A 26,769-nucleotide genomic window follows, 5' to 3' on the forward strand; every position below is an offset into this window, starting at 1 on the left:
ATTTAGGTTTAGGCGCAGATAAAGAGTGTGGGAAATTATTGATAGTGGTTTGGGCTGGACGCCGTCTGTGTTGGCTAATACACTTCGTCAAATCTCAGCATTTTTTTGCCGACACTAGTCGCTGTGCAAAATTGAGACATTTAAAATCATTTCCCGATAATTTTGAAGTCGTTACAGTGTTTGTTTATGACCAACACGAATTTTAAATAATCTTTATTGTCCCACACAGTAGATTAAAGCATTTGTTTCGGTTTGTGTCTGTCCGTTACATCTCTACATTATATTGTCTTCTATAAATTTAGGTTTTCTTTTATATACACTCTAAACAATGCTTGAAGCAAACTACATTAACCACTTAATTTAAATATAATTAAATAAATGCTTTTATGTATAATCAAAGTTAACAGAAAAAAAAGTTATGGTGCTTGTTCACTTATTAAACTGCACTATTTTTTAAGTTAAAGTTTTACAATATCTTTTTTTTATTATTAAATTGTTTAGTGAAAGTACAGAATAGTTACAAAACACCCTCCTCTCCCCATGTTAAGAATGACTTTCTAAACAATTTCAGCACCGTTCAGTAAGTGCATAAGTACCAAAATTATATTTTCCCCACACAAATTGGTTTTAAAAATTTCTATTTTATTTTTCAATTTAAAATTAAAAAAAAAATTTTTTTTCCCTCTAATTTTCATCCATTATGAAAGATCTGTTATAACCCACACTTTATCAGTTTAAAAATCCCTCGCCAAATAAATTAATCTAAATAAAAGATATTTATTTTATAAAATGGTTTCATTTAATTGTTAAACAAGAACATAAGACGATCGTGAGACTGCGTACTGCTGCCTGACAACTTATTGATGGGACACTGCACCTTAGTTTTCCATATAATTTCATGAAGTATTCCTGAAGTTATGACCTGGAAACATTCGATTGCGAAGAATGGTCTGATGTGAAAATGGTTTGTCTGCTTTTATGAAATTTAGGAACTGCTGAACACAGTCGGTTTATAGACTACATTCTGCCTAAATCGACTATGAATCTTTAGTTTGTGGAAACCATTAAGTTACTTTCAGAACTTTTCAGTATGGATACATCTGGTTCATAAAAATGGTGATGCTTTATTAGTGTGTAACCAGCAGATGTACATGGCATTGCCCGGGATTAAACATTACATTCCCTTTAACTCTGCGCTAGTCACCTGGGTGTTCCAAACATGGTTAGTCCCATGGAGGTGTTCATACATCCCAATATAAACATGTTTATAGTGTTATTATTTTGTAAAATATATTTATTCTGCTAGTTCAGGGTATATCTACAGTCCCTGTCTGACAGTTTGAATCGCTTGTATCTTGTTGATATTAATATAAAACAATACAATAAAATAAGTTATAAAACTAAGAAAAAATTCAGATATTACATTAGCTAAGCTCATAGTTACAAGACTGAAAGAGTAATAAACTGTAAATAATATAATAATCCCATCCAAACTTATAAAGAAAATATCAAAATATATTAATTCTAATATTAAATACTAGTGTGGGGTGGCGGTGGGGTACACTCAGATTTGCCTGGGTGTAAAATATGCTTAAATATGATATTGTAATTTGCCCAGATTTTTTATATGATATTATTATAGAATCGTGATTTCAAAAGTGAAAAAAAAAAGTATTTGAGTGCTGTCAGCTAGAATTAAAATAGAGACTGTAGCATTCAAAACTGGTGACGTTACCATTGTACCAATGTGACACGCATATGAACTGATTAAAAATTAAAAATAAACTCAGATGAATATACAAAATGTACAATGATTCTTGTTTTTTTTTCAGTTTTTTTTTTTCAGTTTTTTTCAGTTTTGACCCATTTTGGAACACTTAGAAACTATTTTAACTGGCTAAGGACCCATAAAAGAACGGTTCATAAAAAATCCAATCATTTGAGGGCCCCTAGCACCGTTTTGCGACTTTTACGCATATGAACTGATTAAAAATTAAAAATAAACTCAGATGAATATACAAAATGTACAATGATTCTTGTTTTTTTTTCAGTTTTTTTTTTCAGTTTTTTTCAGTTTTGACCCATTTTGGAACACTTAGAAACTATTTTAACTGGCTAAGGACCCATAAAAGAACGGTTCATAAAAAATCCAATCATTTGAGGGCCCCTAGCACCGTTTTGCGACTTTTAGTTACAGAAGAGTTTGAAAATATGGAGACAGACAGACAAACATATAGCCTTTTATATCTTAGATTCCAGAGTAACCTAACGATACATAATATGCACTTATATCTACAAATTTTCATTCTTACTGAAAAAATACAAAATCATAAAATCATACTTACGTTAGTCAGCTGGGGTGACTGGACATCCCAGAACGACAAAGCGACATCTACCTCCAAAGAAATCTGAGATACAATTGTGCCATACCACTTGTGCTATTACCCTCACTGAGTCAGGAGAGTACTGGGAGAGAGGAAAAGAAATAAGTTGCCAACTAGAAATTATGAGCACTTAAGCAAAATTTTGGGGACAAAACACCTCCTGGGACTAATGTAGGATTAAAAAAAAAAAGAAGTAAAAAACATATGCATGCAATGTTTTTCTAAACAGTTCACTTGTAAGTAAAAAAAAAAAAATACTCAAGCTGAGGTCAAAACCAAAATCTAAAGTCAGTGAGTTAAGTACGATAACCATTAGGCCAGCTTGCCATGATCTTTAAAAAGTGTTTTCAAACCTACTTATTCTTAACATAAGGAAGCTTTCATATGAACAATTTGCACATGCGCAGTCGTGAAACAATAGACAAACAGATAAAAATCTGATGAACCGTAAGTACCCATTTCTTAATATTGACTCCTTAGCAGCCCCTTTTCTGGTTGAAGACCGATTAAAAAGTTTTCTATATGTCTGAATACCCTATATACCAAATTTCAAGTCTGTAGATCAAAAATTTGTTGAGTATATAGGTTGAGAATTGCCCTCACGCACACACACACACACACTTTTATAACTATACAGATTATATTTATCAGTAAATTTGAATGGGACTATTCAAAAATTGAAGGTGTACAGTCTAAAAAATTTTTTAATCTATTTGGTTTGAATTGAATAAATACTTTTAAACTTTGGAATTTATCAGCTAACATTTTTAATCAAAAAATATGTAAGCTAAAGAAGGTAAAAAAAAATGAAAACATACCATACAAAATCTCTTCAAAATCAAGCCGTTTAAAAAAAAATAAAATGAGTAAAGAAATGAATACAGCAAATCGTAAAGAAATGAATACAGCAAATCGGGGAAAACACTAAAAAGAATGATGCATATAATTCGAAAATACATTGAAAAATAACTAAGCAGCAATTAAAAAGTGAACGGAAAATAAAGTGCTATAGAGTTGCATATAAAAAAGTTTTGTTTAAATGAAAATTGGTTGAAACCTTCAGGGTAAAAGCAAAAAGCAAATCAGCAAAAGGTTTGACAAATATGAAGATGGTTCGACTTTACCAGCTTCTAACATTACAGTTTCTTTAGATAAACATAAAAATAGCAGATTAACTGTATTTGCACAATGGAATTCACAAATTAATGAATGATATTACTAAAGAAATGCTGACCTTAAATCAAATTGTAAAGGATTGTCAGTATCAAATATGACTTTCATTAAAAGTCACACTTTGTTTATGAAGCCATTTGGCGGAAGTGATGTTAGGCAAATTTTAAGGTACGGATGACCAACACTATATAATGTAGCTTTTCTTTTTCTTTTTTTTTTTAAGCAAATATAAAAATAGAAGTTTTATTCAACTTGATTTTAACTTTTATAACAAAATTATAAGCTTTATAATAAAAATATGTTTTGAAATTTTTTTAATCAAATATCAAGTGTTGGTAATTTTTTTATCAAATATCAAGTGTCGGTAATTTTTTTTTCACATCAAACATAAAAAAATATTTATGAACAGTTATTTTTCCAATGATGTTTATGAAATGTGTTTTTTTTGTTGTTGTGTTTTAATAAAAAAAATAAAAACAGTTCATATATATATATATATATATATACGAGCAAACAGTTAATAAAACATGTTAAAAAACACTTTGAAAAAGAGTTAAAAACATATTTAATCTGAAAAGGAAACACTTGATAAGTGGATAGTCCTTAATACTTTCCTTCTCATCAGAGGGTAAGTTTTAGCAAAATACAGGATCGGATTTTGCATGCAAAAGTATTTGATGAAACAACAAGTAAGTCAAAGATTTTTCTTGATAACAAAAAAGTGAAGCAGAGGGAATATGGTGAAGAAAAAGGTGATTACACGTGAATGGATAGTCTGGTGGAAGATAAATAATCCAGTGACGGTAAAATCCAAATATATAACTTCAAGAAAGTTAATTGAATTTCCATTTGCACAAGTAAAATCCAAGGAAATCCCGTAATTGGAAGATGGTCCAAAATGATCCAAAGGCAGAAATCCATGGAATGATTCACAAAAATGTGTACAGGGGAAAAAATTCCAATAATATTAATAAAAGAAAAATAAGAGATGCTTTTTACTCTACTGCCGAGCATTTTGCTAATTCCTACCTTCTGATGAGAAGGAAAGTATTTCTTTGAAACTCCGTGGATTAAGGACTATTCACTTATCAAGTGTTTCCTTTTCAGATTAAATATGTTTTTAACTTTTTCAAAGTGCTTTTTTAACATGTTTTATTAACTGCTTGCTCGTATTATAAGCTCTATCTCCTATTTGGTTTTATCGAGCTTTTACATCTGACTGAGAGAACTTTATAAATATTAATTCTTTAATATTTATATTATACTTTAATTTTACCATCTTGGATCATTTTGGTAAATTTAATTGTAATTTTTATTTTATTTTTATTTTATTTTATATATATATATATATATATATTTATTATGTTTCGTGGTTTAATTTTAAATTCTGTAAAAACAACATATAGAGGCATATATCCGATTTAAGAATTTATTGCTTGACAAAGAAATATATAGAAAGGGTTATTTTAATTTCTTTAAGCCGTTCCAGCGTGTTCTTCCAAATATCTATACCTGGATTATTTTGCCATCTTGGTATTTTGATAACTATGCTATTGATTCCGAGGTCCATCGCACACTTAATTCAATGCTCAAATTCTATTACTCATGAGGATAATTACAATGGAATGATATATCCACCTAATTTCGGATATACTCTGTCAACACCGAGAAAACATTTGGACCAAAGCAAATAACACACAATCAAAGCAACAACGAATAAGACCGCCCGGTATACTTTTCGAAATATCAGGATTGAGCAGTACGCTTTCGCTATATGGGAATATCACTTTCTCCCATGGGCCTATTTTCTGCCCACCCAGATTTGTAACCCCGAATGACATTGGACTCTTCCCGATAATGGACTAGCCAGGTTGTATCAACTTCTCCTTTCGTATAATTTTCTCCATATAATTATCCACAACCACCCCAAAATCATTTTCAATAATTGTGCTGAAAAGCAAAATAGCGTCCATTCGCAGCTGAACATTTTGCTAACTGCATTTCATTTCCTCTGATATGTCCATTGTTGAAAATCCATGGATCAAGGAAATTAAAATAACCCTTTCTATATATTCCTTTGTCAAGCAATGAATTCTTAAATCGAATATATGCCTCTATATGTTGTTTTTTCAGAATTTAAAATTAAACCACAAAACTTATATATTGCTCTATTCTTAAATATTGAGCTTTTCCTTTTTGGCTAGGATCTCCTTGAAAGTATTACTTCAAGTAATATCTATCAGGATTCTCATCTCTCTTATATATATATATATATATATATATATATATATATATATATATTAAACAGTTCATAAATATTTTTTAACAAAATCTTGGTGGAAAAAAACAATTCATACATTTTTTTACAGCAGTTGTATTTTTATGTTTGACGTAAAAAAAAATTACTAACATATGATATTTGATTTAAAATAAAAACATTTCATAAACATAGTTTTATTATAAAAGTTCAAATAAACACTATTTGAATAAAACTTTTATTTATATTTACTTTATTTGGAGGAAGTGATGTTTTTTTTTAAAAACATCACTTCCTCCAAATGACTTTGTAAATCAAGAAGTGTGACTGACTCTTAATGAAAGCCGATCGTACAAAGTACAAGTAAAAAAAAAAAAATACCAACATATATTTGATTAAAAAAAAAAACTGTTCATAAACATATTTTTATCATAAAGCTTATAATTTTGTGATAAAAGTTCAAATAAAGACTGTTTGAATAAAACTTCCATTTTAATATTAGCTTTAAAAGAAACTCCATTCAGTGTTGGTCATCCATATCTTAAAATTTGCCTGACATCACTTCCTCCAAATAACTGTAAACAAAGAAGTGTGGCTCTTAACGAAATCATGCAGGGTACAAAACACTCATAAATGCCACATAAGCCAAGTAATAAAAAACGTTACTCAGATGACACTGAATACACATTACATGTAGAAGAACCGATCAACGCCATTTTCAAAACGGTCGATTGCAATAACCTCAACCAGAACAGCGATAGTCAAGCGGAAAGAAAATTCACTGACCATTGAACCAGCAATGGAAAAGATATTTACAAGCTTTTTACTGAGCGGGTTGTGAAGATTCACTCATGCACAAAAGATGAACTCTTCCTAACTGTAGAAATAAACTGAGAGGTACAACTCTCGGTGTAGTCTGTTAACTTTGTAGTACGCCATTTGGGCAGAATGTGCTATGATTGTTGCTCATTGTATATTCTGTTTTTGTTTCAATATATTTTACCTTTCTAACTTGTATCTGTGTCTGTGTTTTTCTTTAGTAACCCTTCCGGGAGGGGGGGGGGCATTTATACCAGAATATGTACTACATTACCCCCTCCCCCAATAAAAATAGGAGGTATTAAAAAAAATAAATTACATTTACCCCCAATAAAATAAAACGCATTATATATTATAATAGATTATCCAAATAAAATAAAATACATTATATATTATAATAGCTTACCCCAATAAAATAAAATACATATTTATAATAGATTACCCCAATAAAATAAAATACATTATATTATAATAGATTACCCCAATAAAATAAAATACAATATATATTATAATAGAGTATCTATAATAGATTTATATATTTTCTTAAAAGTCTTTGTTTATGCCAAACAATGCATATTGCCGCTTGGACATAAAAAGGTACTATTTGGGGCCATGTTTGGCATTAATTGAAATGAATGGCTCTTGTCTTGGGGAGGCTCCATGTTTTGACAAGCTTCTGGGGTTGACCTTTACTCCTGATCTAAAATGGAATATGTACATCAAATCCGTTGCGAAGGTCGCTGGAAAAATGATGGGATCCTTCTATCGGTCCAGTAAATATCTACCTGCTGATGCAATTCTCTACTTATATAAGAGCCAGGTACGTCCAATGATGGAGTATTGTTGCCATATCCGGGCAGGAGCTGCTAGAAAGACCTTATCTTGTCTTGACAAAGTTCAGAATAGACTTTGTAGCCTAATGGGGGATGCCCTTTTCTCTTCCCTGCAACCTCTTTCTCACAGAAGAGATGTTCCGAGCCTGTCTCTGTTTTATCGTTATTTTCATGGCAAATGCTCGTCTGAGCTCCAATCTATGCCCCCCCTCACCAAACATTCACGAGAAACACTCGTTTGGCTGAAAACACGATCAATAATTTCCCTGACTCTTTATCTGTGCCTAAACCTAAACATAGATTCCATGAACAAAGCTTCTTTCTAAGAACTGCACGCCTATAGAATTGTCTTCAGTTTTCCTGCTTTCAAGCTGACTACAATATGGCCGTCTTCAAGTCCAATGTGAACAAGTTCTTGCTGAGCCGTTCATTAAGTAATCAATTTTACCAAATTTACACTTCTAATGATTACTATATTGTCCTTTTGACCACTGTACACTCTTTAACCCTTATCCTCGAGTGGACTCTGGGCCTTGATAAATGGTGATGCCCTTGTAAAAAAAAAAAAATGTCTACAGTGGATTATGTAAGGAGATGAGTGAGATGTTTGTTTACATTATTACATTTTAAACTTCTGCATGTCAGTATAGTCAGGGAAGCAGGGAAGGAATTCTAAAGTCTTAACAGTCTGACGGAAGAAACTATCAGAGTAGAAAGCTTTCCAGCATTTCGGGACCTCTATAGAGAAAAGGTAGGATTTTGTTACTAAACGGGTTTGTCCGAGGTATGTATGTCAAGAAGGGGACAAGTGCAATGAATTCGTCAGAGCACATTCCATTAAAATACTTATAAAGCAGGCGCAAGGATGCCATATTGTGATGATGGGACAGAAGTTGGAGCCTGGTTGATAGTGAGGTGCCTGTTAGATTAAAGACTACTTTTTGGACCCTGTCTAAGAAGGAGAAACTAGTGGTAGATGCACCAGCATAGATGTGGTAACAAAAATCATTTTTCAAACATTATGTATTTTTTTGTTTTTTGTCAATTGTTTGAAAAATAAAATGGTGACAATAATAATACACTGACAAAAAAATAAAAAAACACGTATTTTTCTCATGGAATTTTTATTTACAATTCCTCTAAATTAGATATTACATTTTTTTTTATGCTAATATACGTAGTTTAAGCAAAATAAATTCTTTTGGGGGCTACTAAAATAATTTCCAACACTATGATGTTTGTATGTTTTTTATTGTTGCTTGTTAGAAGTCATGCTTTGAAGCATGACATAGGTCATAAATCAATGACATCACGCTGAATTATGATGTTTGTACCATACCCCCCCCCCAAAAAAAAAAATTACATTAAAATTTAAAACTAATCCTATATTTATTGCTTACTAACAGGGTAACCCGACGTTGCCCGGGATTGAATGATGATCAACAAATTTTTCACACTCCCATATTTTTATTGTCATCAAAATCAATGAAATGGCCCATTTTGGGATCAAATCTATTCATTGTCTGCTCTAACTGGGGACCCATTACGATGCATCTAGAGAAAGTTTCACATGCCGCTTGCAGTGATTAAGTTAATTTATAAGAAATAAACTTTAAATAAAGTTTTTCAGCTCGCAAACAATAGGACTAATTCATAAAAGCCCCCAAATGTAGCGACCTGGGGCTCTCCCCCAAAATGGCTATTTATTATTGTGTCACAGTTCTGCTAATCAACTATTTCTTTCCATTGTTAGAACTTTTCCTCTTTTTTTTTTTTTTTTTTAATCCCTTCCTAAGACTTTGGGGTTTAGGAACATCCATAGCATCACATAACAATGACAACATATATATATATATATATATATATATATATATATATATATGTATATTTATAAATCATGTTCTGATCATTTTAGTTATTGCAAAAGTACCTTTGTTACATTACAGTGGAAATGATGGATATGACTGAAATGCACATTGTCAGCTTAGTCACAACTGATGTCATATTTATCGGTGATATCATAGTGCCAACCAATGTCATTTATTGGCAACATCATTGTGGCAAGCCATGTCAGTTTTGTCGACAACATTATAATTCTAACAGCTGTCACATTCAACACTGACATCGTAGTTCCAACAAAAGTTTTCATGAGACATCCTCTTAAGTAATCCAATTTACAAAATTTCCACTGACGATTACTACGATATAGTCCCATTGACTACAGTGCGCTCATTAACCCTTATCCTCGAGTGGCTCCAGGATTTAATAAGAGACGTAAAAAAAAAAATGTTATATTCATTGCTGCTATATTTTTTCATCACAAAAAAAAATATTGCTTTTAATTTTTGCTTTTTCAGGTAAAAATTTGTTTTTCAAAATATTTCATTGGCATTTATATTTAATTTATTTTTTAATTTCATTCAGATTCAAAAAAAGAAAGAGAAGCTCGCGGTTTATTGAAATCAGCAGTTCAAAGGTAAATACTAAATTTTATTTATTCCATACTAGATTTTATGCGCTTTTGTTGAATAATATCCACGATCCTTTCCATAGGGAAAGAAATGAAAGCGTCTTTTAAACTGAGCATTATGAAAATAAAACATATATATATATATACTGTGTGTGCAAAATCAAGACTTCAAGACAAGGTGTTGATGGCAACAAAAAGTGTATTTCATTTTATGTTACAATTGTTTCAATATCCAGTTCGACAATTTCAAGTATTATATTGTTTGAAAATTTTCAGAAACCAGCATTTCTTCAGACTTTTTGAATAAACACACTTTTGGCAATGTAGCGTTTTTGGGAATAGAAAGAAAAAAGGGGGGGGTCCCTAACGGTAAAAGCATGCCAGAAACATTTACCTTGGTTGTGGTTACCGAAAAGCCCATTTAAATATTAATGTATCGCCTAATTTCCGTAACCACAACCAAGGTAAATGTTTCTGGCATGCTTTTACCGTTAGGGCCTCCCCCCCTTTTTTCTTTCTATTCCCAAAAACGCTACATTGCCAAAAGTGTGTTTATTCATAAAGTCTGAAGAAATGCTGGTTTCTGAAAATTTTCAAATGATATAATGCTTGAAATTGTCGAACTGGATATTTAAACAATTGTAACATAAAATGAAATACACTTTTTGTTGCCATCAACACCTTGTCTTGAAGTCTTGATTTTGCACACACAGTATATTAATGCTCAATTATGAAATGTGATAATTTTGTAGCTTAATCCTTAAGGCAACCATTTTTGGCTTAAAACCTATTGGTATATGAAAATTCACCGAATTACACAAACTCAGTATATTACATATAAGTCTATATACATATTAATCTCTTTAACTTTAAAGTTTACCTCTTCTTTGTCCTGTAGTAGGGCTATTTGAATTACAAGCCCACTTGACTTTTAGCCTGTTAAAAATGGGAAAATATTATTAGAATGGCTGAATATGGTTAAATTTTTGCTCATTTTTTTAATAAATACTAATCTCTAACTGCATGGAACAGATACCATAATACTTAGTTTGCTACACTCTATCATAAAGGTTTATACAAAATTTCAGCCATATCAATCCAGTAGTTTCTGAAAAAATGTGAGAGTAAATGTGGTATTGTGTTGGCTTATCCCTATTAATCTCTAACTGTGCATTGAATGGATACCATAATACCTAGTTCGCTACACCTGATAAGAAAAATTTTAGGCAGAGTGGCATAGTAGTTTCCGAGAAAAAAGTGGCATGGACAGACGAAAAGAAATATAATATAGATTTCCTTTTTAAATATAAGCTCTGATATATCGTCTCGTTTGGTTCTCATGAGCAGTGGGGGGAGGGTGACAACGGCACTTTGTAAATCTTTCTCTTTCTTTTATTTTACTTCAGTTAGTTTGAAGAGATCAAGGGAGCTAACTCATCTTAGAGCTAATTCTTGATTTTCATTGAGACTAGCAGGAGTACCCGGCGTTGCCCGGGTGTTTGTAGGTGTGTGTGGTGTTAAATAAAAAAGAAACGGGGGAGGGGGTAGGATCGAACCCGAAGCCCTGAGGCGAAGTTTGAAAATAAAATCGGCCAGCCAGAATGAGTTAGTGAAAGATGTTCGATAGTCGAGCGTTACGATGACGACGATGTAAGCATTGTTATAAGCGAAGTAAGAAAAGAAAACGTTTTAATTAAGCGTGGGGGGGGGTAATCAAAACATAAAAAAAACACAAAAAAATCTAACGTAAGGCAAACGAACGATGAAAACAGAAAAAAGAACACGTGAAAAATGGCTTAAATAAGTCTGTTTCGATATTAAAATTTTAAAAATCGGTGGATACCCGGGTGTCGTTAAGAATAAGCGAAGTAAAAAAACCCCCAAAAACCAGGGAAACGAACGTTACGTGAAAAATGGCTTAAATAACACAGGGTTCAATATTGAAATTTAAAAAATCGAAAAAAAAACAAAGATCTCACACCACGATTCGAACCCAAAACGCTTAGATAATGAACAAACGCGCTAATCAACTGCACTAAAGCGACGTAGACAAAATGTATTCGGTTTTTCAACTATTTAAAGTAAATCAGGTCACGACGTCATGCGTAGAATCGGTTACCGTTACGAGAAACTCGTTTTTGTTGACCCCCCTCCTGTTGAAAATTGTCGATTTCGGGGTGAAAAAGTGAACGTTTTTGGCCAATTTTTTTATATTTTTCAAGTGAAGGATGGGGCTTCGATATGATACCGAGTTCATGAATTTTCGGCGCGTCTGTCGAAAGTTTTTAGCAGACACACAAACATACATGCAAACATACATACATACATTTTCACTTTTATATATATACATTTAAATTTATACCCAACGCCATTTTTAAGGATAAACATGGCTGCCGTCTGTATTTTGCTACAGCTTGTTCTTCCAAGAATTGTGCCTAAGTATTAAGATTTTTTTTTCATTAGATCCTAGTACAATCGGTATAATGTTTATTTCATGTCCAGCTAAAAATAAAAACTACACAAGCCAAACACATAAAGCTTATATATATATATATATATAAAAAATATATTTTAGTCATCGACATACAGTCCCGTTTCGTTGTTTCACAACTCATCAGTGCCGCTAGACTGACACCTATCCCAAGCCGAGGATCGAACCTAGAACCGTCGTGATGACAGTCGGCAGTCCTACCCCCTGACTACGGAAGCGGTGGCCGCAACTAATCTGTCCGAATGTCTATTTAAATAAACATCCGTCCGCCACTCGTAAAGTGCTCAAACGTATGTTTGTAAACAAACCGCGAGCTTCGCATTCTTTCAGCTAAATTAAGTAGCGAGTGAGATTATTTACGATAGTGCTCAACCCAAGAGGGGGGCTTTATAAAATATATTTTAGTCATCGACATACAGTCGTGTTTCGTTGTTTCACAACTCATCAGTGCCGCTAGACTAACACCTATCCCAAGCCGAGGATCGAACCTAGAACCGTCGTGATGACAGTCGGCAGTTCTACCCCCGACTACGGAAGCGGTGGCTGCAATTACTAGCAGGGAGACCTAATGTTGCCCTGGATCGGATTGAATGATCAATGAATGTTTCACACTCCCATATTTTTATTGTCATCGAAATCAGTGAAATTGCCCATTTTTCAATCAAATCGATTGATTGCCTGTTCTAGTTGGCAACCCATTGTGGTGCACCAGAAGGAAGCTTAACATGCTTCTCATAGTAACTTAGTCCACAATACATTGTAGTCCACAATGCACTGTAGAGAACGTACTGTTGATTTTATAAAATTATTTTTTATATATAGTGGCTTGAATGCAAAATTAAAGTGCAAAAGTCATGTATCATGCTTCAACTGAAACAGAAACATTCATTTCAAATGCGCCCATCACATCGAAGAACCTACTGTTGATTTTATGTCTGGCCTTATTGCTTGTGCAGTGATAATCACTTAAAATGAAAAAGTTCAAGTACCATGGTGCAATTGTGCTATAAACAGAAACATTCATTTTAAACGCAACCATCATATCAAAAGAACCTACTGTTGATTCTATGTCGGGCATTTTGGTTTGTGTGGTAATAAAAACTAAAAATGCACTTGTGATGTTAGGCTGTATAAGGTGTTAATTTGGGCCAAAATCGACTGTTCCTTCTCTCACCAGATTATTTCGATTGTCAATACTTCTCAAAGACATTCTGATACAAAACCTATCTAAGAACACTGCCAGACAGATAAACTACCTTCATGTGAAATTTCATAAAAATTAACTCAGCTGTTTTCCAGTTCATAGAAAGCGAACTCACACACAGACACAGACACAATTCCTTTTATGTGTGTGTGTATGTATATATATATATATATATATATATATATATATATATATATATATATTTCAACATTGCTTTGGACAAAATACAGGCATATTTTCTTTTTCTTTTAATATTTACAGCAATTCTTAAATGTTATTATGTAGTGATTTGTTAACAAATTTTTTTCAGTTGCCAGAGAAAGTGAGAAACAAAATGGAAGAAAGAAAGAGTGAGGTAATAGAGAGAAGAGAGGAAGAGAATGAGAAGGGGAAGGAAAGTGAGTAGAGAAAAGAGGTAGAGGGGAGATGGGATAGAAGGGAGAAAGAGAGAGAAAGGTGTTTTAAAAAAACAGACAGATGTTACACAGACTTTTTAACTAGTCTATTTTGTTGTTTATGCTCCTGGGCAATGCCGGGTGACCATGCTAGAGTTATATATACATACATCTTTATAGAGTGGAAGATACATACTTTTAGAGCGCAGTAGCATATCGAGACAAAGTGTTGCTCTGAGCTCTATTCATAAGATCTCCTCCCTCTTTTTCTTGAAGGACAGTAAAAAAAAACTACACAAGACACATCCACAAAGCTTATATATTCTTTTTCACCATTGTCTTAAATAAAATATGAGAACTTTTTTTTTTAAATATTCATCTTTAGCAGGTCAGTAAGAACAATTAGAGGGTTGACATTTAGAGCGATTTAAAAAAAAAAAAAAGAAAAAAAAAATTTATTTAAAAATCTTTTTTTTTCTTACACAATAATTTGTAAATGATTTTACCAAATTCCTTTCAAATTTCAAAGCATCACAAAGTAATCTGTTCTTTATTTTTACACAACTATTGACAAAAGATAAAAATTGCCAGGTTCCAAAACAAACCGAAATGCATTCTGGTGGATTTAATTTTGTAATTTTTTTAATAGAATTTTTAAAAGGTTACTTTTGGTACTTTACGTTTTTGGTTTCAATAAATAAATAATTATTCTAACACATAAAGTTATCTTGTGAGATTTCAAAAGTTGAAGATCTGAGGCAGCTGATGGAAGACAGGAAACTCTGGAGAGGAAGAGTCACATTGGTCCGGACAAGGAGCCCGTCTTCATGATGAAGAAGAAGAAATTTTAGGATAGTCTGAGTTTGTCCTCATACCTTTCAACTCCGCAGTCTTGGGTATAGCTATAGTTTTTTTTATACTGTATCTTATTATTAATGTCAATATTTTATGTCTGTCCTTTTCAATTTTCTTAATAGAACTAATATTTGTATTTTTTTTCTTTTGTAGGAGTCTTTCAAAAGATACTGTCGTCATTGTAGATTCTATGAATTATATAAAAGGTAAAGGACAATATTCTGCTTGATTGTTATCATACACCTCTAGTTGTTTTTGGTGAGAGTATGCATGTTGCCCCCCCCCCCTTATTTTCATGTTGATCAAAGGTTGAAGATTTTTTCTGTTTATTCTCTCCTTGAATCAGCTAACTGCAACATTTATTTGAAGAAGAATGATTAAAGATGATTCATGCTTTAAGAAAATATGGATATCCATATTTCCTTAACTCAAAGTTGCTTCTGATTGGATCAATCTCGCAGAAGGTTTAGTCTCCTGTATCTATTATAAAAATACATTATTGCATGTATTGTCACTAGGGTTGCCGAGTCAGAGTCCAAGTTAGAAGAATGCTCAAAGTCCAAGTCCAACTTTTAATCTCTGCAAACAGTCTCAATATTGGAAGATTTTAAAATAAAGTGTAGGACGTTTCTGATTTTTTTGTTAAACAATAGATAATATATACAAGTAATAAGTAAAAACATTAATATATATATATAGAGAGAGAAAGAGATATATGTTAATATATATAGTAATAATTAATAATAAATAGTAATGTTTACAACTAAAAATAAAAATAGGTTCAAGGCTCCAAAAATTGATGCTAGAATTGTCTGTGGCGCAGTGGTTAGAGTACTGAGAAAATCAATTCTAAAAAGTGATGTTGAAGGTTCAATCCTCAGTGTGGGTGAAAAATACAATTGTGAATTACTTAGGACCTCTATCCAGTCATGGCTGATGGAACAAGAGCATGCTAACCTCATGAAGTAAATAAAGAGTTCCGTTCGAAATTCCGTCCAAATTCCTGAGTTCGACAATATACACTTGAAGAGGTTACATTAACCGAAACGTTGTAAAAATCACAATCAAGATAAAAACAGTAGTCCAATGGATCTAAATAATATGAATAAAGTGTAGGAGTCTGATATTATTATGGATCCTAGGGTCTGCCAGTGACCACCTAATTGCACCAGCACACCCAGGTACACTTGGTGTTGACTTTGAAGATGTGAGGTGGTATGATGAGCCCTCACTTGAAAACGCACCAAAGACAACGACCGTAACCGAAAAGGGTCATCTGATGCGTTGAGCTGTACTGAGCTGAAAGTCTGGATTTTCATTTTGAGGGTGCTGGCAATGGTCCTGTTGTCATAACTTGGATTGGTAGAGAGCAGGAGTTGTACAGTGGCACATCTCCGATCTCGCTTGTTGAACACTGCATCACTTTCAGACATGATAGAAGGCTCTGTAGAGGTGGAATCGAACCCAAGACACCCGGTTACAAGACAGGAGTGGTCTTGGCGTCACAACCCCATAGAAGTAGACTCACCCGCTTACATGAGAGGTGAGGCCGGGCTATTTAAACAAGGCATTCACAGCAATGAGGGTTCTCTCAAATATATGTCGTCTTGCCGATACTTTACACGATGTTGCTGATATAGGAAACCTGCTGCAAACAACGTTGGAATATGGACGAACAAACGCAGCAGACATTACTTCAACAGATCCTTGAGCTACAGCAAGAGAACATCGCCCGGCGAAGAGACAGAGGACAGCCGAGCAATCACTTACAAGGAGACTCAACAGACCTACCATAGAACCGGACTCAAGTGATGGTGACTGGGTGATATTCATTGACTCCTAGAATAGATACAAAGAGATGTGTGGGTTGGCAGAGCCAACAGCATTAAGAAACGAGCTGAGAACAGCCTGTGCCCCAAAAGTTGTTCGATGTGGTAGGAGCAGAAATACTGAACTCCGTCACGGAGGAACAGCTGTTATGACACATACAGCTCATAACCGTCAGAAGTGTACACAAAGAAGTGTACCGGCAAGAATTCTACTCCATAAGGCGGAAGGAGGGGGAATCGATTACGGACGTCGTGGCGACTTTTCAGTGACTTGTCCGAATGGGATAGGATGCAGTCGGAAAGTCAGCTACTCCAACAATATGGTAACAGGACAAATGGTGGCAGAGCTGGCAAACCTGGAGCATCAAAGCAAGGTGCTGTCTGAGGCTGTAACACTTACGACACTGGAAGAAAAATTCAACAGGCTTGTCAACCTAGAGACCATGGACAAGTCTACCCCCTCCATCTCAACAGTAGTGTATACCCTACTACAATGAGCATACAGAGGTTGGGCCACAGGCAACGGCCTCAGGAGAACCAGACCGTATCAACCCCGAGAGACACTGAACCCTGTAAATGGTGTCGGAAGAACTCACACCTTGACGGCTCAAATGGACGAGGGGGCTGTCCAGCAGCAAAGATGACTTGTCACAATTGCGGCTTGACCGGACATTTAAAAGGTGTCTGCCAAAAACCGAATCAGGGGTCTAGCAACAAATCTACAGTGGTAGTGGTCGGAGCAGAGTCCAGAACTCTCACCACACAAAGACACAAAAAGGGTCGTAACCAGATGATTTGCCAAGATGGACAAATAAAAAGGAGAGGTGATGCCAACCTGACAAAACCAAAGGCCGTGCCGCACCTTATTTGGAACAAAAATAAGTTCCGAAGAGGACTCCTGAACCAGCACCAACCCTGACAATAGAGATAACTCCGATTTCAGAGGCCCATACGGAATTTGGGCACATCTCCATAGGACTAGCTGGCCTCCATACTCACTGGATTGATGCGATCACAGACACTGGAGCACAGGCATGCTCTCTAATAGACCAGAAATCTAAAAAAAAATTCTGAAGTGTCCAGACAAATATATAGTACCGACCAGTCACCGAATTTGAAGAATTACAGACAACCTACTAAACATAAAAGGTGTGATATTTGCTAAAATCAGAGTAAGATCGCGGAAACATGGCAGATTATATACGCATCGAAACATACATCAGATTTCTGCCTGTCCGAGTCAGCCCTAAAAGACTTTGGTCTGGTACCAGACAAATTTTCAGACTCAACTTCACAGTAGAATGTGGCAACTAGCAAATGCGGAAAGGCACCATGTGGGTGCCCACAAAAAACTAATGTCCCACCTAAGCCGGACAGTATCCTTTTTGCCTCTATGGAAGAAAACAGACCCCCAATTGAAATGATGGATGAAGGAGTATTTTGAGTCCAGTGCATTCAATGTATGCCCACATCAACGGATGCAGGTGATGAAAGGAAAACCCATGGACATCACATTCATCTCGAGGGCCACACCCCAATCCAGGTCCCAGACCATTGGAAGAAGAGTTAAGGAGGACCTCAACCAAGACGTGGCATCGGGCATCATAGAACCTGTACCAGTGGGTACACCTACAACATGGTGCTCCAGAATGGTGGTTGCACCGAAAAAGGATGGGTCACGAGGCGTACGGTAGACCTACAAAAGCTCAATGCCGCTCTCTTACGAAAAACTCATCATACATCGTCTCCTTTCAATTAGGCATCGCTGGTGCCTGTGAAAACTAGAAAAACCGTCTTGGATGCACGGAATGGCTATCATAGCCTAACCCTCTCCCCATAGACAAGGGCTGCAACTACCTTCATCACGGAATGGGGTAGATACCGTTATCTTCAGGCATCACAAGGATTCCAAGCATCAGGAGACGCATATACACACAGGTTCGACGATATCACTGTAGATATGCCCAGGAAAACAAGATGTATAGACGACACAATACTATAGGACGAATCTATTGAAACATCATTTTGGCATACTATGGAGTACATAAATAACTGCAGCAAAAATGGTATCATATTCAACCCCAGAAATTTCATTTTGCAGAAAAAGAGGTGGAATTTGCCAGGTTCTTGATAACGGAAGACTGGATAAAACCCACCAAAAAAATGACTGAAGCAATACAAAATTTTCTGACACCAAAAAATAAAACTGACATAAGATCCTGGTTTGGCATGGTAAACCAGTTAGCCTATGCTTTTTCTCAGGTTAAAGTAATGGCCCCGTACTGGGAGCTGCTGAAGACAAAAAATCAAAAGTTCTACTGGGACAGCACACTTGATCGAATCTTCAAAGAGTCGAAAAAAAAGGATCACAGAAGATATCAAGAATGGTGTAATAACCTTTGAAGTGAAAAGACCAACTTGTTTGTCGACGGATTTCAGTAGGATAGGCTTGGGGTATTTTCTTTTCCAGAAGCACTGCAACTGTGCCACCAAAGCTGGACCGAAGTGTGGTGAGGACCACTGGAGATTAATTCTGGCTGGCTCCCGATTCACTAATGATACAGAGTCCCGATACACACCAGTTGAAGGAGAGGCATTGACATTAGTCTACGGACTGGAAGCATGCCGCATGTTCATTTTGGAATGCCCAGAGCTGTTAGTCACTGTGGACCATAAGCCCTTGGTGGAGATCTTCTCGGACAAAGCTCTGGAGGACATAAAGAACCCAAGACTGTTCAACTTCAAAGAACGGTCCTTGATGCACAAATTTCGAATAAAGCATCTCCCTGGCAAACTCAATGCGGCACCAGACTGTACATCGAGATGGCCAGTAATGTTAAGCCAGGAGGAAGCAAACGAAAAGGACATCGCACAAACCATGGATAGTGCCATAAGAGTGTCATTTAACTCCACCTATGAGAAGGATCCCAAATTAAGGGCAATAAAATGGGACAGGATTGTGGCTGCAGTTGCTACTGATGAGGAATGCCGTACCCTCGCCGAATTCATACAAAATGATTTCCCAAAATCTCAGCACAAATTGCCGGAGACAATTCGCTGGTTTTGGCATATGAAAGAGGAGTTATATTGCTTGGAACGGATGACGATAATGGAAAATAAAATCCTCATAGCCAGAAAAGAATGTGTAGAGATACTGGAATCGCTCCATTCGGCGCATCAGGGCGTCAATGGAATGTTAGCAAACGCCAAACAACAGCTGTTTTGGCCAGGACTGGACACAAGCATTTGTCAGACCCGGGCCCAGTGCAAAATATGCAATGTAGTGGCTCCGTCACAACCCAGGGAACCCGTAATGCTGCCCTTGAACCCCGAGTTCCCATTTCAGAAGACGGACTTTTTCGATTTACGAGGGAAGAACTACATAGTATATGCAGATAGATACACCGGATGGGTAGAAGTCACTCTGATGTCGTCCAGGAATGCCAAGGACACATGTGACGCCCTACGAAACTGGTTCTGCACATATCGCGTCCTGGAGGAACTGTTAACCGATGGCAAACCACTGTTTGACTCCAATGAATATAACCGGTTCCTGGATAATTAGGGCATAAGAAAACAAACATCATCGGCATATTACCCTCAATGCAACGTGAGAGCAGAATTGACCATTAAAACGGCTAAAAGGATACTTATTGATAGCATAGACAGTTGCGGTCGCCTATGCCATGACCGGGCAGGTAGGTCCCTACTGACTCATCGCAACACCCCAGTACAAGACCTACATATATCTCCAGTGATGATGCTCTACAGTCGCATGATAAAGGATGATCTCCCAGTGCTCCAGGTCCTGAATATGACCTTAAACTATATCCAGTGCTGAGGCCCCAGCTTGCGGGCTTTGGGGGAGTGTAGAGCCACCCTTTAATTACCATTGCTCCCAGGTCCACTCTGACCCGGAGTGGTAGTACCTGTTAGGGTACCAACTATGGGTTAAATAGAAACTGACTTGAAAACAACAAATATATTCTATTAAAAAATTTTTCTTCAAAATCTTTGGATTCAGCATTAAATAACCCGAAAAGGGTTGATATGCCGTAAAATAAAAACAACCAACCAACCCAATGCTCCAGGACCGATATCGAATCCGTGAATGCTGGAGAGAAATCAGTCATTTTAGGGAAACAGCGATGGCAAAAAGACACGGCATGAAAGGGAATACAATCTAAAAAGTCACCCACTTCAGGAACTGAAAATTGGAGAAACGGTGAGGTCCAAAACCAAGTTGGTCCGCACCTGCACCAATGGGCAAAGATGGGAAGGGTGGTGGAAACACTGGATAACTGGCAGTATGATGTACGCATTGATGGGAGTAACCGGGTGACCTCTCGTAATCGCAGATTCTTCCGAAGAATAAACTCAGTGGTAGATACCCCTTGTAAACTTGATACCTGAGGAGCGACCAGGAATGTTGGATACCATAGACAACCTAACAGGGCCCGAAATACTGGGAGATATGGATCAACACCAGCCTGAAACATCCGACACTCAGCCAGAACAGATAGAGATGGATAACACAGTATCCCCTGGGATGATGGAGGTTGAGGAAGACCAACCAGTGCATCGTAGGAACCTATCCCCACAGACATGGGCAGGTTGCACGAATATTCCAGAACCTCAAAACATTGGACCACAATGCAAGTATCTTGTGGCCCCGGAAGGGAGAGGGCATGTAGAGGTGAAATCAAACCCAAGACGCCCAGTTATAAGACCGGAGTGGTCTTGACATCACACCCACTTACATGAGAGGCGAGAGTGGGTTACTTAAACAAGACATTCATGGCAACAAGGGTTCTCTCAAATATACGTTGTCTTGCCGATACTTTACAGACTTCTATCACTTTTGGGATTTGTACACAACTGGCCAACTAGTAGATGGTTTGCAACAAAAAGAAAGAAAACCGCTTTTCATCAAATGGAAATGGAATCGAAATCATGTCATCTTTTCTAAGGCGACAATTTTATCGTTTTACCATGTAAATGTTATTGGATGTGCTGATCTACCCATTTCAGGAATAATGGACTTACCCAGAGACAGTAAATATACTTATATCTAAACATTGTGGTAACACTTCATGGCATTCATTTGTCATTTGCCCGTGATCTCAAATACATGCCAGACCAAGTTCTGATTTTGACAATCAGTACAGCAGAAAAAATGGGTAATTTTGGTGACATTTTATCTGATGGGCTGAGGCATTCATTCAATGTAGTATAGGTCTACTTTCGCAGGCATTACTTCCTGTCTTTTGAGTGGAGTAAGCTTATTGTGTACTGCCTGAGGCGCCCTAACCAAGGAATGCTGACGGGCTAAGGCAATTTTTAATAGATCAAAGTGCTCATCCTTTAAGGGCGCTGATTTTACTCTCCCCACATTGCGACTTCTAACGATTGGAAGGAAGTATATACCACTATTTGGTTTCTGTTATGATCCCAGAATCATGGCGTGTACTTCTGTAACATACAGTAGCGATCATAATAGAACCGAAACAACAAATGCATTACTTAAAAATTATTGCATAACTTAAAAATTAATGCATTACTAGTAATAAAACTTTTACCAAATAAAGATTAGAGTGTAATACATGAATTATAAAATTTTAAATATGTTTTTTTAAATGTACACAAATTCTTGTTGACTGCTTTCTTCATCAAATTTGGCCAATCACGACCATTATTACAGTGATATTTTGCCATCCACTTAAAACTCATTTAAATCCTATTCATGGGTAGTCTTTAGGCCTTGATAAGTGCTGACATCTTATTATTGTTATAAGGTGAAATATATATATAAATATTATATTATATATATATATATATATATATATATATGCTTTTTCCATTCCTCTTTTCCCCGGCCCTGTCGGTGGGGCATTAGAATACACCGACTGCCCCCCTGCAGAGGGTAAAAGTCCTTCAATGGGGGTCCTGGATATGACCATAAACTATATCCAGTGATGAGGCCCTAGCTTGCGGGCTTTGGGGAGTGTGGAGCCACCCTTTAATTACCATTGCTCCCAGGTCCACTCTGACCCGGAGTGGTAGTACCTGTTAGGGTTCCAACTATGGGTTAAATAGAAACCGACTTGAAAACAACAAATATATTCTATTAAAAATTTTTTCTTCAAAATCTTTGGATTCGGCATTAAATAACCCGAAAAGGGTTGATATGCCGTAAAACAAAAACAACCAACCAACCTCTTTTCCCCGTGCATGCTCATACTTTCACTACACCGATGAAGACTGAGGGATCGGTCGAAAATTATGTACTTGTAAAAAAAGTTTTAAAATTTTTTTTCATAATATTATTTTGTATTCCTGCACGTCACCAATTGAAAACGAATAAAGAAAAGTTATAAGCTTTTATACTTTTCGTATTCTTTTTTATACATTTCCATTCATATATATATATAGCTTTGTTGTTAGCGTTTTTTTTTTAGTGATATTAACATCAAAACGCTGTTATTTATTTTTTCTGCTATCTTAGCGGTTTTTTAAAGAGCTATAAGCTCTTTTTGTTATTCACACACATACATATGAATGAGTCGTCCTTTATTTTTTAATGGATGTATATATTTATTTTTATTATTAAATATTATTACATGCATAAAATGTATACCCATGGGCTTGCATGTTTCTAGCTTTCACTTGTGCTACCAGATCAGGCTGTCTGAAGATATTGGCTTCCTGAGACGAAATGCACCTAACATTGATGTTTTTTTGTTTTTCTATTTCTTTTTGCAAAACTTAATTATGTTCTACAAAATCAAAAAAAAACAAAACAAACAAAAAAAAAAAACCCACACACCTTTTCCCCCTTTTCCTTCTTCCAATTCCCTCTTTCTATCTTCCTGACTTCCTGACTGGTTTCCTAACTTAAAATGTACCAAACATTAATAGAGTAACCTTTTTCCCCCCTTTCCCATTGCAAAACTCATTCATGTTCTGCAGGGCAGGGAACAAAAACGATAAAATCCAATGTAAAACAACCAAACCAAACACTACAAACCAATGATTGAAGATACAAAGAGCTTGAAGAATAAAAACATTCTACAAAATAACTGGTTTCAACACTAATACTATTTCCAAAATAACCAGATTCGGCATAAAATAACCCGGAAAGGGTTGATATGCCATAAAACAACCAAACCAAACTCTACAAATAAATATTTGAAGATATAAAGAACTTGAAGCATAAAAACTGTTTCCAAAATAACAATAACAATGGATCCTGCATTAAATAACCCGAAAAGGCTTGATATGCCGTAAAGTGAAATAACCAAACCAAACTTTCTAGCTTTCAGCTGCCATCAACATGGATTAGGATTGAACTCCTGACACCAGCATCCACAGTCAATGTTTATATGTAACTTTAGTACATTAGACAGTGATTACATATGAATAACATAAAGCTATTATTTAGATAGCTCAATAGTGCAAAACTAGAGCTATAAATATTTTCTTTAAAGATACTACGTTAATAGGGATAGATACACAAGTATTTACTCATTTTTGGAAAGTTTTTCTTTTGTTAGCCGCAACATTGCGTACAATTGTTTCAGACACCAGTGTTGGCATATCAGGATATCAGCATCAAATTATAATTTGCACAAACTTTGGCTTCATCAGCGCATTAGAAAAAAAAATCAATGTTTTAAAAGTTTTCCTGTGATCAGTTATATGCTAACACTGGAGGCTGAAACAATTGTACACAAGGTTGTGACTAATAAAATAAAAACTTTTTTTTTTTTAAATAAAGATGTAATAGAACAAAGGAAATAAGTGACTGGACAAAAGTTTACAAACGATGTTAATAATTTTCATAAATTTGTAATTTACATTGTTAAAAAACTCTAGAGATTTTCAACAATAAGTCTAAGTTAATTTATTATCAGGACTTTATTTTTAAACAACATGGCAAATTCTACCCATAAAGTTCTTTCTTTGAAAACAAACAACTCATTATCGCTAACTATCAAGAAAATCAATTAAAGTAATTTTTGATATTGTTCATAAGCCTACTCATGTCGTTCATCGTGCAATTATTTGATGCAAAACCAAAAACTGCCAAACCTTTAAAACCATTGCAAAAATAAAGTAAAAAAATTGTTAGAATGTCTACAAAAAACTTTTTGAAATTGCTACATCAATTGCTCGTAAATTTATTGAAGAGATAAATAATAAGATTTGAAGGACAACGATTGCTAGCAATTTAAAAGATGCGAGAGTTCATGCTTGTATTCCAGCTTCAAAGCCTCTCATTTTGAAGCAAAACCAAAAGGTATGCCTGGAGTATGCAAGAGAACATGTTCTTTGGATTGATGCACAAAGGGATACAGTTCATTTCAGTGATGAGTCCAAGTTTAATATATTTTATTCTGATGGCAAAATTTATGTATGCCACAGAACAGATGAAAGATTGTCTTCTCAGTGTGTCAAGAATAACAGTAAGTTTATTGGCAATGTGATGGTGCAGGGAATGATTTCATCTGCAAGAGTTGGCCCAATCATTTGCATATATGGCAATATCCACGCTGAAATTTACAGAAGGCCTTTTCAGCATCATGTGATATCAAGATTACACCATATTCTTTGTGAATCTCCTATTTTCATGCAGAACCATGTACATTTCAACAAGGCATTCAGGAAGTTATGGCTTTATTTGAAGAAGGAATCGCTATAATGAAGTGATCAACCCAAGGTCCCAACCTGAATCAAGTAGAAAATGTTTGGAAGATAATTGGAGAAAGGGCTCAGAAAAGAAATCTGAAAAATCAGGATCATCTACAGAGGTTATTGGAAGATTAATGGGAGGATAATATTGCTGATTTTTGCGATAAATTCATTGAATTATTTCCTTTGTTCTGTTTAATCTTTATTTTTAAGAAAATGTAAAATTGTGTAACTTTGTATAATATTCATGCATTACAACCTAATCTTTATTCAGTAAAAATTTCATTGCTAATCATATTTATGTCTTTGTTGTTTCCGTTCCTTATATTATGGCTGCTACTGTACTTTTCTGAATAGACGTTTTGTTAACTATACCACTGTGTTTGTTTTGATTATTATCAGCCTGCAAGATCATAACAATATGTCTTGCATAAGTTTCAGGGTGTATTTTCATCGATCCTTTTATATAGAATGCATATTTAAATGTTTTAAAATCAGAAGTAAGTAGAGTTATCTGCCCTTCATAATTTTCTTGTGAAAAATTTGTTTATTAGGCGAGTTGAATTGCTGCATAAAGTTCATGAAAGTCGTGCCTCAAGACTGTCTTGTCTGCCTGAAGTTTTCCTCATTGATAACAGTTATTTCTTAATCTACAGAATTGCAGGTGTTTAACTAATACACTGCTGTTAACTATACTATTGCATTTATCTTCATTAATAAGCCAGGCCACCAGATTAAAGGAGTCTCTGTGTGTGAGTTGCTTTTATTAAATCATTCTGTCACTAGTCTAATTTATCTATTCCAATGCATGGTCTTTGGTTTGTGCAGATCATATTTATTTACCTGTAGTTGATCGACAAACTTCAGTTTTTTTTTTTTTTTTTAATTTTAATTTTTTTTTTAATGGAAATCGCTTCAGACAAGGCATGAAGCCACTTGATATAAGGAGTTAAAAAATACTACTTTAAGGTAAAAAAAACAAACAAAACTAGCAAACAATAAGTGTTAGCTGAATAGATTCCACCCCCAGAAAACAGCAAGTCTTCCCCCTTTGTCAGAAACATCATTCCTGAAATATGAGGACTAAAGGAAGCGAGAGTTACAAGGCTATTGAAAGTAACCCCAATATCCACTTTCTACTCTCTGACCTTTCCTCACAGGCTTTCAACATTCAAAGTGCACTTGCTGGAAGTTTGATAAATTTTATAGCAGAGCATTATCAATGTCTATTGATGGAGTGTGATGATGTATAGAAATGAAATCTGGCCAGTGAGGGTTTACGACGTGTTGCATAGAGAGAAATGATTTGATATGATGGATGTGTAATGCGAATCAAAGGCAGGTTTAGATCTGATCACCTCAGAGAAA

General features: G+C 35.3%; 1 protein-coding gene across 1 annotated transcript in view; it reads left to right on the plus strand.

The window, feature by feature from the left end:
* Window positions 1-26,769, plus strand: part of LOC145246064 (protein KTI12 homolog) — a 63,813-nt gene that overhangs the window by 17,249 nt on the left and 19,795 nt on the right. Inside the window, exons 2-3 of the mRNA XM_080107906.1 lie at window positions 9,891-9,942; window positions 15,035-15,087. Of these exons, the coding sequence (XP_079964032.1) occupies window positions 9,891-9,942; window positions 15,035-15,087 (105 nt within the window). The remainder of the gene's footprint in view (window positions 1-9,890; window positions 9,943-15,034; window positions 15,088-26,769) is intronic.

This window comes from Euprymna scolopes, chromosome 23 (assembly GCF_053919585.1).
Source record: "Euprymna scolopes isolate OS-2025 chromosome 23, ASM5391958v1, whole genome shotgun sequence".
NCBI classification, from domain to species: Eukaryota; Metazoa; Mollusca; class Cephalopoda; order Sepiida; family Sepiolidae; genus Euprymna; species Euprymna scolopes.